Genomic DNA, 16,603 nt, shown 5'->3' with positions numbered 1-16,603 from the left:
ACAAGTCAATTGAAAATGAATCAAATCCAATGACTCCGTAGGGTCACACCGGGCCGCTCTGTCGCTTTTTTAGATGCTTTTTAGGGGTTTATTATATTATTACTGCATTAGAACAGTTTTTAAAAAGAATTTTAAAATTAAAATGGACATACAGTGAAAGTTACATTAAACACAATAGAGAGTGTTCCAACTATTGAAAGGTAATGTACTCCATAGCAACCTAGGGATACTGTGTGTAACCAGAGAACACAAGAGAGTTCTGTGCAGCGGAATTTCTACCTTGATCTACTATAACACGCATCATTCCAATGACAGATGCTAGGTACTTTATCACAAATTTAACCAGAAGTTTGAAATCAAATACAATCCGTGAACAAAGACCACAGTGCGATTCGCTTTACGTATACTCTATCTGTTCTAATAACCACAGATTTGTACTTTATACAATATATAGCGTGTTAATCAGAAACATCAAAGTATCCCGATGTGCTGCCACCTGTTCCAATAAATTGCTCAAAGGTTCTGTGCATTTGGTTTACTTTAGTGATGGTTTCTCTTTATGAATTAGGCCGGATGCTAATACACTAGCTCTCTAACTTTGTCGTGATTAATTAACTAACATAATACCCTGTGCATGTTCCCCGCATTTCTTACAAAAGCCAAAATTAGGTAGGTATAATAATGTAAATTGAACGTGTAAAATGCTTGATCTATGTCTCCACTGCTAGAAACGGCATCCCTTAAATTACGATAAGAACGAACCCTTCTCCGAGGAAATTTTTGTACATAAATCTTAACCGATGACGAATGATATTAACTTTCGGTCAAGAGGGCTTAAGGGAAAGTAATTTATTAACGAAATTTATCATTTGTTTAATCCCAAAATTCGTCGAACGCACGACTCTATTTAAGTGTGGTGTCACACTATGCGTTTTTACCGCTCCCGCTAAAACGCTCCTGTTTGACGGGATGATAATATCACACGTTATTAAATGGTACCAGTCACATATAATGCGTTTTCGCCGCACCAACCGGATGCAACCGCATCCTGCTGCCGCTGCGCAGGATGACATGACAACCACGTTTTGTTGCACGTTGGTTGTCATCAGTTGTCACACTGAGCGTTGCAACTTGCAACCGGGTGTTTTGTTAGGTTTACAATGTTTGATGTCGGTGTATTCATCGAGTGCGTGCATGCAAAAACTGCACTGTGGGAAAAACAATCTAAAGAGTATGTAGATAAAAACTGTAGGGAGAAATCATGGGTAGAAATTGAATTTTTGGACATTCGGTAATATACAAAAAAATTTTTCTTGTTCATTCGAATTTTTTCATAAAACTTCGCGAACCTATTATTAGATTCTCGTCCTGAATTAAAAGGATCAATCCAATATTGACGATATATCTGCTTCCGCAATAACCCTTCCGCCTCAAGCGCACAAACCATCTTTAACAATAGGTAATTGAGACATGACACTACTTAGACTGCCAAAATATAGCAAAAACGCATCCCGTTAGACCGGAATAGTGTGACAAGTAGATCTCATCCTGTCAAACCGCATCCGTTTTAGCGGGAGCGGTAAAAACGCATAGTGTGACACCACACTTAGAAACAATGGAACTAATACGGTAACGGTTTGTTTGACGTGAACGGGTAAAGTTCCCAATACCATTGACAATAAAATACCTCTCGCAGCAAATGAGGTACAAATACGTACTAAAACTCATTAGCTTGCTGTAAGTAATCACGAACGGATACGAAAACACCCCGCGAAAATGCCGATACCAAGCATCCGGCTTCAATTTAAGTGGTTTCATTAATACTGGAGCACGCTTCAGATCCCTACAAACAATAAAGCCCAATTGATTTTAGGCGGAAAGCGTGGTACGAAGTTAAACACGAAGAAACATAGAAATTATGGACGGTTGGATGTCGATTGCGAAGAGGATAAAAATGTGTGATTCGAGGTGTTAAAATAAAATAAATAGGGGTAATTTTCGCAGTGATTGCATTTGCTTGAAGAATTATCAAACTGTTTTATTCCTATAACAAGAGGCAGACATTGAAATATAATAATTGAGACTCCTTATGCCTAAAGGCCGATTCTCACTTTCGTGCAAAGAACCGGCACGGCACATACTCGGCACGGGCAAAGTTTTTTGAGTTCAATTCACACTGCGACACGCTTGCCGCAGGTAAGCAGTTTCTACGTGAGTTTCAACTGTAAAAATGTTCGAAACTTTCACGTTAATTAAAATTGGTCTAATATTAGATGATGAAGAACAAGAAAGTACATATTGCAGAAAAAGAAAAATACGTTTTTGTGTACATAAAATGCATAAGAAGTATCTTTTATGACCGAAATCATTTTCTTGGACACATTCAATCAGCATCTCATCTTGTTCCGCTGAAAAAGTGTTCCTTTGCTGACCCTTCAACCTTTCTTGTACTATGAAAAATGAACGAAAGTCGGCCACCTGCACAGATTGTATTCACACTTGTCGGAACGTGCACGGTACATGCCCGGCAAATATTGTTTCGGAAGAACGCTGCGTGCAAAGGCCGTAGCTTGCCGAGTCGTTGCTCGCATAGTGTGAATTACACCCCAAAAAATTCATAAGATTCAATAATATAGATGTTTTGCCGAGTCGGTGCCTTGCCTGTGCCGAGTACGTGCCTTGCACGAAAGTGAGAATCGACCTTTAATCCGTCTGCGATTCAGAGAAATAAAGTCGGGCATTAAAATAATTTAAGCCTTTTTCATGATTCAAGCCTTTCCCGATTTGGAATTTAAAGGTCGATTCTCACTTTCGTGCAAGGCACGTACTCGGCACAGGCAAGGCATCGACTCGGCAAAATATCTATATTATTGAATCTTATGAATTTTTTGGGGTGTAATTCACACTATGCGAGCAACGACTCGGCAAGCTACGGCCTTTGCACGCGGTGTTCTTCTGAAACAATATTTGCCGGGCATGTACCGTGCACGTTCCGACAAGTGTGAATACAATCTGTGCAGGTCACCGACTTTAGTTCAGTTTTCATAGTACAAGAAAGGTTGAAGGGTCAGCAAAGGAACACTTTTTCAGCGGAACAAGATGAGATGCTGATTGAATGTGTCCGAGAGAATGATTTCGGTCATAAAAGATACTTCTTATGCATTTTATATACACAAAAACGTATTTTTATTTTTCTGCAATATGTACTTTCTTGTTCTTCGTCATCTAATATTAGACCTATTTTAATTAACGTGGAAGTTTCGAACATTTCCACAGTTGAAACTCACGTAGAAACTGCTTACCTGCGGCAAGCGTGTCGCAGTGTGAATTGAACTCAAAAAACTTTGCCCGTGCCGAGTCTGTGCCGTACCGTTGCCGAGCCGGTTCTTTGCACGAAAGTGAGAATCGGCCTTAATGTACTGGCTGATTAAAGACTAATTTGTACCCCCCACAATTAGACGAAAAGCGATTTTGAGGATGCCAGCTGGAATTCAAGCTGGCACTCCCACATTTATTAATAAACAATCTAAATTGCAGACGGAAAGCTTTAATTTAGTTTTGGCGCTCTGGTAAAGCTGTCTTGACCAAAACCCTGCCAGCTTATAAAAATAATTTCCGTAAAGGCTTTGTACCTTTAGCAATTGGGTAACTAAATGGACCTAACTCTGCTAGAAATTGAAACTTTTCATACTGTAATTCCCCAAGATATTAAAATTGATAAAATATGTCCAATATAATAACAACACTTCCAGTTACAGTAGAACTCAATATCAACGCTTTTTATGAAAATATAAAATTATGTTATTTTTTACCGTTAATTGTAGTGTGTATGTGTAACCGTTTTCAAGGATTTTTAGCTTCCTACCTTGAACTAGGTGGCTATTGCGATTACCATTTTTTGGACATGTCAAAATTCCATCAAATGTCGACGTTTTACATAATTTTAAGCAACGTTTAAAGAATAAAATTGTTTCCGTATGTACGTTCGCAATTCTCAGAGGTAACCGCTCGACATATTTTGTTCAAATGTTATATTCGAGGTTATGTTATATTATTGTTATGACTGCACTCTACGTAAAAATATCTAACATAGTCACTTTTTGCCTTTTTCTATCTTACATGGATAGTAAGATGATAACATCCCCAAAAAGATTCTTTTCCCTTGGACCTCATTCACACTCCTTTGAATGTAGCCATTGAACAAGGGTGGGGGAGAGAATGAACATCTCCGCCTTACTCCTCGTTTGATCTCGGCCTCAACCTGATGTTCCCCGCATATCACTTTAGCAATCTCTGCCCTATACCATCTTTCATTTACCCTTCACTAACCCAGGAGGCCACAAAAAGCTATTGAAGTTTACCCATTAACTTATCTTCAAGATCCATGCGCGAACACTTACGACAAGGATTTACTTTTCTACTTCAAAAGAAAAACTGCAACACGTACCTATATAAGACGCGTTTGAATATTATATCCGGAAAATCGACGTATAGTTAGTTCCGATAAGAATGACGATAATTTAAAAAGAAAATCAAATTGATCAAGAGTTCATGAAAGTTTAATCTGTTAAAAATATACACAAAAATATTTATTTTTAGAATTGTTTATTGCTGGAGTATTTTGCATACTTTTTATCTAAAATAATAATATTGATATCTATAATATTGTTTAGAATCTTTATTTGATTATATTAGACTACAAACCAAGTGAAATGATGAAAGGGTGAAATGATCCACCATGAATCATTATGTAGAACGACATTGCTATATAAAACATAGCCTAAACCCTATGCCGTCAATTGTGAGGGGACAGAGGTGGGTAACTAAAACGAAATATTCCTGTACGGCATTCTGCAGCATGATAGTATATAAACTGCACCAATATAGACAACGAGCGACAAAGTCACTTCCGGTTAACGAATATTGACAATGAACCCCTTGGCAAGTGTCTACCATTGCTAAAAACACAATTGAAAAATTCGAAACCGTTAGTGACCTATTGTGTCCACAGACGGGCGGACGGACGGACGGACAGAAAGTCCAAAATCATAAACTCGCATTTTGTCGCTAGTTAATAATCGCCAAGCCCGCAGTAGGCACTTTAAGCCAGGCAAAATTTTTATTTTACGAAATTTTTTCAATGCCGCAGACACAATGGGTGAGAATCCCTCGGCCTACATCCTTACCCTTGGCCCGTATAGTACAAGTTCGTTGCGAAATGTGCGGCACATTTATGGCAAAATATTATTACTTAGAATAAATTGTGCCGTATAAACATTACTTATGGCAACAATTAACATAAATAAACAATAATCTCGATTGGAAGGGGGAGACGAGGATGAATATTATTTTTGTGATAACCCATTTTTGGACAGTAATACTCCGTTTATACTGAATGGTACCAAAAATTAGAATAAACAAAAAAACATGAAATTTTCCGATTTGCTTATGTAACCTAGACAGTAAAGTAACACAATATACCTTGAACCATTTTTTGGAATTAATTTTTAATTAATGATCGTTTCAAACATTAACAAGAGGGGTAGGTATAGATATCGTGAAAATCATTTCATTTTAAAACTACTCTTTCAGAGAGGGAAAGTTGTTTTTCCATGTTCCCTGAAAAAGGTACAAAAAGGGTCATTTATTCATGCTACCAAATTGAGATCATTAAATATTACGTTGCATCAAATCACCATCACTATACGGGTCAATGGTGGAGGTGGAGGTCGGGAGATTCTCATCTGTAAGGGCGTAGTTGCCAAGTAATGAATATATGTAGGCATAGAAAGTCAACTGTGCAAACACCGTACAATATCCCCCATTCATACCTGAAAAATGTTCCCTCGATTTTAAGGTGCCACTTAAAAAGACGTGACTACACTGGAATGAACCTTTGTAAGCGTATATACGGAAATTCTTGCGCTTAAAAATTTGATCAATCTCTTGTTAATTAATGAAAAACTTTTAGTAAAAAACGATATTCTGTTTTGAAGAACGTCGTCGACGTCGATTCTATCACGCGATCTCGGCCGAATTTGCAAATAAAACCCACGCAAATTCTTGCGCCCTTCACAGGCGAGATAATCGCGTAGGAGGGGTGGTTGAATCAAACTGTTAATGAACCCGACCTTTCTCTTCATCGGGAGTTTGCAACGATGTTATAAAATTCGATTTGATGATGAATTAGAATTTAATCAAAAAAACGTTTCTTGCAAGAGCAGAAAAAATTATCCAATCAACTTTTAAATCTGCCCTTTAGGGGTTGTAAAATTCGAATAGATAAGAAACTGAACAAGAGTTTAGTGAAAGAGGCACTTACGAAACACGCACAAATCCCAAGACTGATATTTGCATGCGCTATCTTAAGGATTCAGGATGTCCGGCTCCATCCATCTAGATTTACTTTAAGACTTATGCTGACGTCTTCTTATATCTTCAGATACATCTTGAAAATATTTACGCTTCCAACGGGAGCGTTTTTCTAAAAGGATAGCTATTTCATATCTCACACAAAGCTCGTCTAAAATTAACCAATCGTCTTCTTTCATTGCATAATCGAAAAAATAGAGACGTAACTGTGACGAGGGATGCGATTCAATGAGCTAAGGTGACGTAAGGATTTGGTTGTCTACTGCAAATCCTTTAAATAAATACAACGAAATTGGTTTCTGTGGCGACATTGATTTCGAGCGCCGACATTAATGGCGTTTTATAAACTGTCAAATAATGTTGAAATTAAAAAGGGGCAAATAAACTGCCATTAAATCCTTTCCTCGTTAAAACCTTCGATTTTTATACATCGCTCTTTCACAGCTCGCGTCAGATGAAATTAGTTTTAGTTTTTAATGTGCGGAGGTCTACGTCACTTCCATATAAGTTTCAGGAGCTTATTAAATATTAACCTCAATACTAAACTTTTGTTAATTACTATAATGGAGCCTTTAAATTTATTAATTAAAAGCACCAACAATTCAGCTCATTTATTTCAAATGTATAAATAATGAGAACTCAAATCATAAAGGGTTTCATGTTATAATGGGAAAGTAGCTTTCGGATTTCGAAGAGGTAAATTCATTTAAAATTGTAATAAAAAAGAAGTATTTCACTCGGTCTGTCAATCTTTAAGGGGACCAATCCTGTAATTTAGCTCATCGTCTAGCTGTAGGTATGTTTTCGTTTAAATATGTTTCGATGTTAAAGTCGGATTTGTGGTTTTAAGGCGCACCTCTAGGAGAACATCTATATCTATACAAATAATGGAATTACAGCAGCAAATCGCTGCCTACCCCTTTATGGTGCAAATTTATCTTAACTCATAGTCATGTATTACGCGACATTTAATAAAAATCGTTTTTAGAAACTGAATTTATACATAAACCTGCCTCATTTTTGACCCTTACAACAACCATAAATTCCTCCACGCCCCTAATGGCATTGCTCTAAGTTTATCGATTGTTGTAGTTGTGTAGTTTGTAACTTTGCTTTGAAAAGTCTCCATATGGAAATCCCACTTACCCAAAGTGCAACGCAGTACGGAATTCTTATACATTGGCTTACCTGAAACAAACAATCCAATTTAGTAAAAATAAGCAATGCAAGATGATGGTAAAGAATTTCACAAGGTTGCCCAAGGTTCAATTTACTGATGCTTAAATAGTATATTAAGATACAAGTGTATAATCAAGTCTTTAAAGCACGCGCAACGAGTTTAAGGGTACGACGCAAAGCGGAGTGCCTTTAACGTTGCAAGTGCTTTAAAGACCAATTATACACGTGCATCTTATAGTATTTTTTATTATACCTGCAGTATAATTTAAAAATAGGAAATACAATGAAGTCATATTGACGTTATACTCGAATACATGTCTAATTAAGTGGGCTGGGTGTTCGTAATTTCACGATTGCCATGGAAATGTCACTTGACGTTTGCTTATAAAAATCATCGTCTTTGTGAATTAAACGATTTCCGTTGAAAAAGATAATACACCGTCCATTAAATCGATTGTTGTAAAATCTAAACAAACGTTGGTAGGTGTAAAATCCAACTCCAGTAAAGCCTATTAGAATATGAAAAGTTGTTTCCATGGATGAATAGGAAGTTACTTACGAATACAGCCTTAAATGCATCCATAATGCTGGCATATGTGAAGGAAATGTCAAAGGTATTTAAATCTTCTATATTTTGGTGCATTCATTCAAAACTTTAAAGCAATGCTGCGATTAAAAAGTGGAACAGATTTGGAAGCATACCCTAAATTACGCGCGTTTGTGAAAGCTTCAACCAAAGGATAGGTACAAAAGCCAAAGAAATGTTCTGCATTTACAGAAAGCGACCTAAGAGGATTTTTTATTTCATCCAGATGACAGTTTCAAAAGTCATACTTGAAGTATCGTTACTTAGCAACTTTAAAGCACGTGTGTTTTAAAGGCCCTTTTTCGCACGCATTTGAGTGTTTAAAACGGAGATTGTGATTCAGGTATAATAAAAAATGAATTCTATAACTCTTAACGGCAAAAATTCATTACTCACCCTACTATAAATCTTAAATATAAAAGATAGTTAGATCCGTAATACGGGGGGTGTAATATACGAGGGAAACTAAGGTCCGAATCGTCGTATAGCTCAGTGTTTCTCAACGGGGGCCATATGGATCCCTAGGGGGCCAGCAAAAATATAGGCCAGGACGTCCCGATTGAAAGAGTCGCGAAGGAACTTTCAAAAATAAATTACCATACAGTGAGTAACCAAGGATTTTGAACACAGTGTTTGCATTACGAAATCGTCGAAAAGTGACCCGCTGTTGGAAAAACACGAAGAAAAAACATTAACAAAAGTGAGAAGAAATTATGTAATTGTCGTTAATAAATTTTCATTCCGTCATTAAAATTATGATTAAGTTACAACATTTAAAATTGCGTTATGCGCCGAAAAAACTGTTCGTGGAAAATGTCATTCCACGGTCAAAGTTTCTTGGCTATTTCAATTACAAAAAGAACCCTTCCGACGTAAGAGTGTTCAATTTTCCTTAGTTGATCCTAGATTCCATATTGGATGTAAGGAGGGTGTCCAGTAATACCAAAGACTATTGGAGGATGATAGTCTTTGGTAATCCTGTATCATCAACTTTAACCCCTACCTACTACCGACCCAAAGCGGTTCCATAAATACTACCGATGCGATGGGTCACCAGGGCCCACTTGTTTTATTAATTTGAAATAACAAACATTTGAAATATTAATGTTACTCCCTGTTAACTTTATATATTGTGAATATACCAACAGAACAGACGAAATTTCTCAGAAAACGTCAGCATTTTACGAATTTAAGCTTCCAACTCTGCGTTTAAGCCGGAACATTGAAAAAAGTTTTCAAAACATACGCCCGAATTTTTGAATTTAAGAATGTTTACCCTGCTATACCCCTTCGGAAACAGATTTAGTCACATTTATTTCAAATATTTCAAATAAAAGAATTCGCGTTTCAAATGTACTCATTATACCAAAATCGAGTATGATGTGTCATCAAATATATGTTTAGAAATTGTGCTTCGAAACGTATACGTAGTGATATTCTAATTACAAGGTGGTAATGATGTCAAATCGATAGTCCATGCACTGCCCTGAGCAATAAAACCAGTCAACCACAAGACGTGTCTGGATGATTTGATGTTCGTTTCAGAATTAGATTAGTTTAATTAATTTACGTGGCGGAGAACGTAACAGAATATTGCCATATCTCGCTAAATATCAAAATTGAGGAACGTAGCTGAAGTATATGTTAACAGTGAATATAATTATATTGTCTCTATGTGTGCCTATCCGTTTGCCTGGTAACATTTAATATTAAAGAAAAATAATAGGTGACATCCCTTTGTATTTATTTGTATCAATATCCCTTTCACTATACAAAAGGCAGAATCGCACCAACGCTTGGTATTCTGTTTTTAACTATCTTTCATCATAACATTTTCCCACCCCTTACATAAAGACAAATTTTAATAACCAAAAAGACACATCAGTGAATATATTGCCTACTACATTACATCATCTTTGATATTTAATATTCTTGTAAGGGTTAATAAAGGGGAAATAAAAATTACTTCCTACTCCAGGCAACTTAAGATAATCCATTCTATACCATTTTCAAAAATGTGGTTAGTTTGAAAAATGTTTCAAAACCCACTCGTCGGTGTTGCCGCGTAACACAACTGTAAGTAATAAACAATACTGAGGAACAGACCGACAGACATCACTTTGACCAGTTGATTCAGAACCGGACCTGTGTTTTCAGCTGTTGCATCATAATTCAAGAAAAATGTGACCGACAACTTTTAGAAAACCCATCGAGCCCATCAAACAACCGACCTTGGCGAAGATTGCTCGTGCAGTACCAAGGATCAGTGGCAATCATCGTCTGAGCAAAGTTCAGTTCCTAGACACGGATAATGTGCACTTGCTTATCCAGCCGTTTATAAAATTATTTAGAGTAGCATATCATAAATATCCGTGTTCGTAGGTAAACGACTGTTTACAAACGTTTAATTGAAAGAGATCAAATTATGTCAAAGGAATAACAAATTGGATTATCAACGAATCTAAAATTATCACATAATTTGTCGCCAAAGTCCTCAATTAACATTCCATATCAAAATTATTGTAGTGTTATTGCCCCACAAGCAAAGGCACGATAACCTCGAGACCCCCTACGCAGTGTAGATCACGTCTCTCAAAAAAATATTCCATCACATTAATGTTGCCAGAAAAATACAGGAAGTTGAAGTTGAGAATGGAAAAACTTCCCTTCATCGCTGCATTTTGAAATTGTTCGAGAGGAGTCACCTGGCAAGCTAGCACGATGGATTTCCCAAAACGTAATCTTAACCCTTAATTAGTAACAAGTAGAGGAGAATGATTACGAAGACTCTCCATATTACCATATTGAGTTCCTTACAATCCAATCGACATTGGCGAATAAATGATAGTAGGGGCGGTAGAGGCGCTTAGGAGTTAATGGGGATTGTTGAATATATGTAAATACAGAGGGATGGTTATGACGTAACTATCAATTTAATTTTACTGAAATGTTATTATACATTATAATAAATATTAATTTAATGTTATTAAAATGGGTAAATATGTACTTTAATTAAATTGAATAATTTCATATAAGCATCATAGGATGTGCACGTCTATACAGGGTGGCTAGAAAGTAATGGGGCAAGGCTCTCTAGCTGAAACGGTTTGATTCCTGCTGAACGAGGACTTCAATGAGACATTGTTATGCATGTTTCGGAATGAAAAAGAAATGTCTTCACTACCCAATTTTGAGGGCGGCCGCCATCTTAAATTTTTTAAAATGACAACATGTGTCATGCGACACATCATTGGAAAGCATCTTGTTTTCTCTTTCTAGTGATGCAAACATTTACACCGCTTTTTTGAAAAATGAAAAAAATTAAATTTTTATCTGATGTACATTAAAGAAACAAGGCTCTCCCGAAATGGTTCGAGATATTGATTTGCAGTTTGGAGGACTTTAAAAAAACCTTGTCACGCATATTTCGGAATGAAAAAGAAACTTAGATTACCAATGTTGTTTAAAAAAAATTCAAGATGGTGGTCCCCGTCAAAATTTGGGTAATGAAGAATTTCTTTTTGATTCCCAAACATACGTAACATGGGGGATATGACTATGATTAAACGACTAGGGGGCGGTAGCTGTTTTCTTGCTCCTTAAGCGGGCGATGCTTCAGAAAATGTTGGGAATCTATGGCGCATGCGATTAAAAAACAGCGTAATGAAAAATTGCATCAAAATTCAAAATCGCCCAGTCCGGGAATATAAAAACGACTCGACACGTATGTGACATTACAAGTAATTTACAACAAATCCGATCGCATATTAAAACTTCCGTAACCCCTTCCGGTTTAACCGGTAATCGATGCAACTTTTATTTTTCAAATGAATGCCTATGTTTTTATGATATTTGAAAAGAGCAATCATTTTCTGTAAGACAGCATTTGCTTGATATACACAAAAATGGAAAAATTCGTAATTCAATATTCAGAAAACTTATCAAATCTAGTATGCGATATCCTTGTTTATCCTTGAAGAATATTTCGTTATATTTAAAAAAAAATGTCCATGAATAAATGAAACGACATGCGATATGCTTGTCTTTACTAAGCATCTGTGGTTGAAAGTTCAAAAAAATATAAACATACATAAGCAAGTTGACATTGCGCATTCGCACCTTTCAACATGACTTGGAAAATGCTAAAAATATAGCAATGGCTAATAGTGTTTCCTCTAAAATTCATAGAAAATCGACTTGCAATGGATTGATCGAGAAAAAAATTGTTAAAGATTGTAACTTTCACGATTGTATACCGTGGAAAACTTTGAAAATATATAGCGAATGTACAGGGTGAATAAGTGCGTCGAATTTCAGGGGATGATTCTGCATGAAAAAATAATGACAGTTTGCAATAGGACCTTGTGTCAGTAAATGCTTCGTTTACCGACATAGGGGGAGTTTAAAGTTTTTCTTGTTTTCCGGGACGTTTTTATGCAAAATTCTTAATTGCATGTCAACAAATGCGCAATAACTACCTCTTAAAACCACCCAAATTTCATTTGTATATCTCAACCTGTTTCTGAGCAATAAATAAATGAAAAACAATTAAGAAAAACAACATACCCCGTATCTCCGAAAACGAAGTATTTGCGCCTTTGCGGACAAAAGTTATATAGCAAACTGTCATTATTTTTTCAAGCAGAATCGCCCCCTGAAGTTTGTCGAGTTTATTCACTGACACCCTGTATACAGTTAACAGTATTACGTCTAAAATAAATTAATCACTTTGATTCCAACATACGGACACGGCAATAGCATTCATTGAGATTCTTTTTTGGAAGATTATTCAGAAATGTCATTTTTTGTTTGGAGAAAAGGGCTTTTTTTTTTCTTCCGAAGACACATTTTTCGGGGGAATTTCGGATATTCCAACCCTAGGGGAATTTACTGAATCAAATTTGATGAAATAAATAGAAAAGATGTGTGCATGTAGTACTTTTTTCAAGGGTTGGGTTAGTCTATTCTTCATCAATATAAATTTTGCATGGAATGCGTTCCTGCGAACCGGAGGGGGCAAATTTTCCGGGAGTTTTTGATTTTTGTATATTTGGACGTGACTTTTTGGAGGGCGAATATTCCGGGGGTCAATGAGTCTGAGGGCGAACTTACTGGAGTCAAGATAAATTTTCCACACGCGATTTAAAGGAATGGCTACTCGAACTACTCAGTCACGATGACAATAGCTTGAAAATCATAAAAGCCGTATAAACAATTTAAGAATGGCAATGATGGCATGATAAAAAAGGACGAGGGAAGCCAAAAGGTGATTATAAGCAGAAAGTCAAAGTACATCGAATAATAAAAACGCAAAGTGTGCAGTGTTGATACTGCTCGATACTTTGCAGATTTTGCTTATACTCTGACACATAACCTTAACAGTTAGCAATTTTCGCCATTCGATAAAAATTATACTGCTGACACTGAGACAATATGCCATTATAAAATAAGCAATCACTGCCAATGTAGATTAATTCGATTGACAGTAAGTTAGTGAAACAATGGCGCGAATTCTCCTGTTGGTGAGCTCGATTTTCCTATGCGGAAAACTGGGTACGTTACTACCTTATTCATGATTTCATTTTGTAAACTGAATTTTTCAGGATCGTCCTTCATGGACATACCAGTAATTAACCTACCCGAAGAAATTAGAGACGATTTAATCAACATAGTCACAAATCCCCTCAAGCTGATCCATAACTGTGATTCTTCCGATACGCAAGAAGTGCAATATTTGTTATACACGAGAAAGAACCGCGACCGTCCCATCAAACTAAACCCACAGCAGCCCATGGAGGTGGAGGAGGGCAAACCAACGATTTTATTAATACACGGTTGGATATCAGACTCAAACTTTTACAACATGCCCAAAATACGCGAAGGTTTTTTGACCAAATATGACTGCAACGTGATCATGATTGATTGGTCAAAAACTTCATTTAAGACTTATGGTCACTCTGTCTGTGCCCTGCCGGTAATAGCAGAAGAGGTCGCCAGACTTCTTTGCAAATTAGATGCATACTATGGCGTTCCTTTAGAATTGGTTCACATAATTGGGCATTCGCTGGGAGGCCAAATGTCGGGACTGATCGGTCAGAGCACCAGGGAGGTTTGCCAGAAGTCGCTCGGCAGGATTACCGCACTTGATCCGGCAGGTCCTCTTTTCTTCGGATTACCGGAGTCTAAACGGCTGGACCCTTCGGACGCCAATTTTGTTCAAGCCATTCACACTAACGGCGGAGTTTTTGGATACCTGCCAAAATGCGCGGACGTCGATTTCTTCGTAAATTGCGGCACCTACCAACACGGTTGCATTACTATTAGCCTTCTCAATATTACAAATGTCCTCGTCTCCGATGGTAAGTCGTTCCTTAGCTGAAAGTAGATGATCCGCATGTAATTTCGTTTTAGTTACGTGCAGTCACTCTCGCAGTCTGGATTATTTGGAGGAGAGTATATACTCGACCGGATTTGTCGGTCACAGTTGCAAGTATTGTCCGGTTAAATGCATCGCGGACCTCTTTAATTCGAAATCTGCGGTAATGGGAGAGCATACGGCAAAAGATGCGAGTGGCAGTTTTCTGGTAACCACAGCGTCATCATCACCTTTCGCTCAGAAGTGTACTTCATATGCCTTCGGAGTTTGCTTGTAATGATCTTGTAAACATTAATAATTAAACGATTGTGCGACAAGATTTTTGAACCAAATATGGCTGTACAGATGAGTCCTTTGGTAGTATGCCGGTTTTATTTAAAAAAATTATCAAAAGCAAAACTTCAGTAAATTTTGAAGACAAAGCTCGTTTCTTCCAAAAGAAGTGGGCGTTTTTGGAAATGCGCTGAAGTGTCAAATTTGTCAAATATCAGTCAGTCAGAGTTACCAACAACATTTTTCTGGTACGGAGTAGGAAGCCATATACCTAAGGAACGAGACCTTGGTTGTGTTTGCAAATCACAACTTTATCATGCTTATCGCAGCAATTTTTTCAATTCACTTAAAAATGCAATTGCTGACGGCGTGACCTTATCGGATTATAACATAAGCTAATTTATTAGTTGATTGTTACACGCGGAAGTAATGACACCAATTCTCTTAGTACTGTGTCTAATTTTCCAATGCGGTAGATATCTTCTAAATAAGACGTTTTTTGCATGAATGTTTCAGGTTCCGCATTCATGGATATACCGGTACGTGATCTACCCGATGCAATCAGAGACGAATTTGTTAAGATATTCATGCAAACTCTTAACTTTTTCCATACATGTAATTCTAGCGACACACAAGAGGTGCAGTATCTGCTTTACAACGGAAAACACCTAAAGCAGCCGGTAGTATTAGATCCAAAGGCGCCCGCGGAGGTGGACCAAGAAAAACCAACAGTTTTTATAATACACGGTTGGCTATCCAGCCCAAATTCGTCTAGTTTTCCAATGATTCGCGACGCTTATTTAACGAAACACGATTACAATGTGATAATGGTCGATTGGGCAAAAACGACGCAAACGGCTTACACTCACGCGTACTGCGCCCTTCCGATAATAGCGAAACAGGTAGCGCAACTCCTGTGCCTGCTGGATGCGAATTACAATATTCCCCTGGAGATGATTCACCTCGTTGGCCACTCACTGGGAGGACAAATGTCTGGCCTGATCGGACAAAACACGAAGGAATTCTGCCAAAAGCCAGTTGATCGCATTACGGCGTTAGATCCGGCAGGTCCCCTCTTCCTCGGTTTGCCAGAGTCGAATCGGTTGGACTCCTCGGATGCAAACTTCGTTCAGGTAATCCACACGAACGGAGGCGTGTTCGGATACTTGCTCAGCTGCGGCGACGTCGATTTTTTCGTAAACTGCGGGCTCTTCCAGCCAGGCTGTATCTCGATCGACATCAAGAAGTTACTGGACTCGCTTGTGTCAGATGGTAAAGTCAATCTTGATGGCAAGGGGAAATTAATAATTGTGTTTTAGTCACCTGCAGCCATTCGCGCAGCCAACAGTATATGGCCGAAAGTATCTACGCTGATAACTTCGTGGGGTACAGTTGTAAACTTTGCCCGGTAGCTTGTGTATCCGAGGTTCATAAACCGAAAACGACAATGATGGGAGAATATTCGCCAAGGAACGCGAAGGATCGATATCTGGTAACCACGGCATCTTCTCCTCCATTTGCACAAAAGTGTAATTCATATACTTATGGCATCTGTTTGTAGAAGTACATTCGATTCCCGGCTGAATCAATTTTTTTTTAATTTTATATACCCTAGGGCTAAGCGATTGGGTGCCTTTTCCATTTCGAAATTGATAAATAGTATCCCATATCAATCTAGAAGGAAAACTACTCCAAACTACTTATAGGTTTCAACCTTGCATTTTGTGATAACTTTATGAAACTTTCAGAGGATGTTCCAGACACCCTAAGGTTCAATTTCAGCTATGCCGCCACCCCCGCAACCCCGGACGGCACTT

At 37.6% G+C, this 16,603-nt stretch overlaps 2 protein-coding genes across 2 annotated transcripts; both read left to right on the top strand.

Annotated features, from left to right (window-relative positions):
- The first annotated feature begins 13,595 nt into the window (after positions 1 to 13,595).
- On the top strand, positions 13,596 to 14,832 carry LOC116169459 (hepatic triacylglycerol lipase-like). The gene is made up of 3 exons (XM_031485554.1): positions 13,596 to 13,690; positions 13,741 to 14,496; positions 14,549 to 14,832. The coding sequence occupies exons 1-3, from the start codon at positions 13,639 to 13,641 to the stop codon at positions 14,788 to 14,790; spliced, it is 1,050 nt and encodes a 349-aa protein (XP_031341414.1). The 5' UTR covers positions 13,596 to 13,638; the 3' UTR covers positions 14,791 to 14,832.
- A 274-nt stretch (positions 14,833 to 15,106) lies between these two features.
- LOC116169460 (phospholipase A1-like) lies at positions 15,107 to 16,371 on the top strand. The gene is made up of 3 exons (XM_031485558.1): positions 15,107 to 15,258; positions 15,303 to 16,058; positions 16,106 to 16,371. Exons 1-3 carry the CDS (start codon positions 15,216 to 15,218, stop codon positions 16,345 to 16,347), a joined length of 1,041 nt encoding a protein of 346 aa, XP_031341418.1. The 5' UTR covers positions 15,107 to 15,215; the 3' UTR covers positions 16,348 to 16,371.
- The last annotated feature ends 232 nt before the right edge of the window (positions 16,372 to 16,603 follow it).

This window comes from Photinus pyralis, unplaced genomic scaffold, assembly GCF_008802855.1.
Source record: "Photinus pyralis isolate 1611_PpyrPB1 unplaced genomic scaffold, Ppyr1.3 Ppyr1.4_LG4, whole genome shotgun sequence".
Taxonomy (NCBI): domain Eukaryota; kingdom Metazoa; phylum Arthropoda; class Insecta; order Coleoptera; family Lampyridae; genus Photinus; species Photinus pyralis.
Note: the sequence above shows the minus strand (reverse complement) of the source record. Positions and strands in the feature narration are given on the sequence as shown.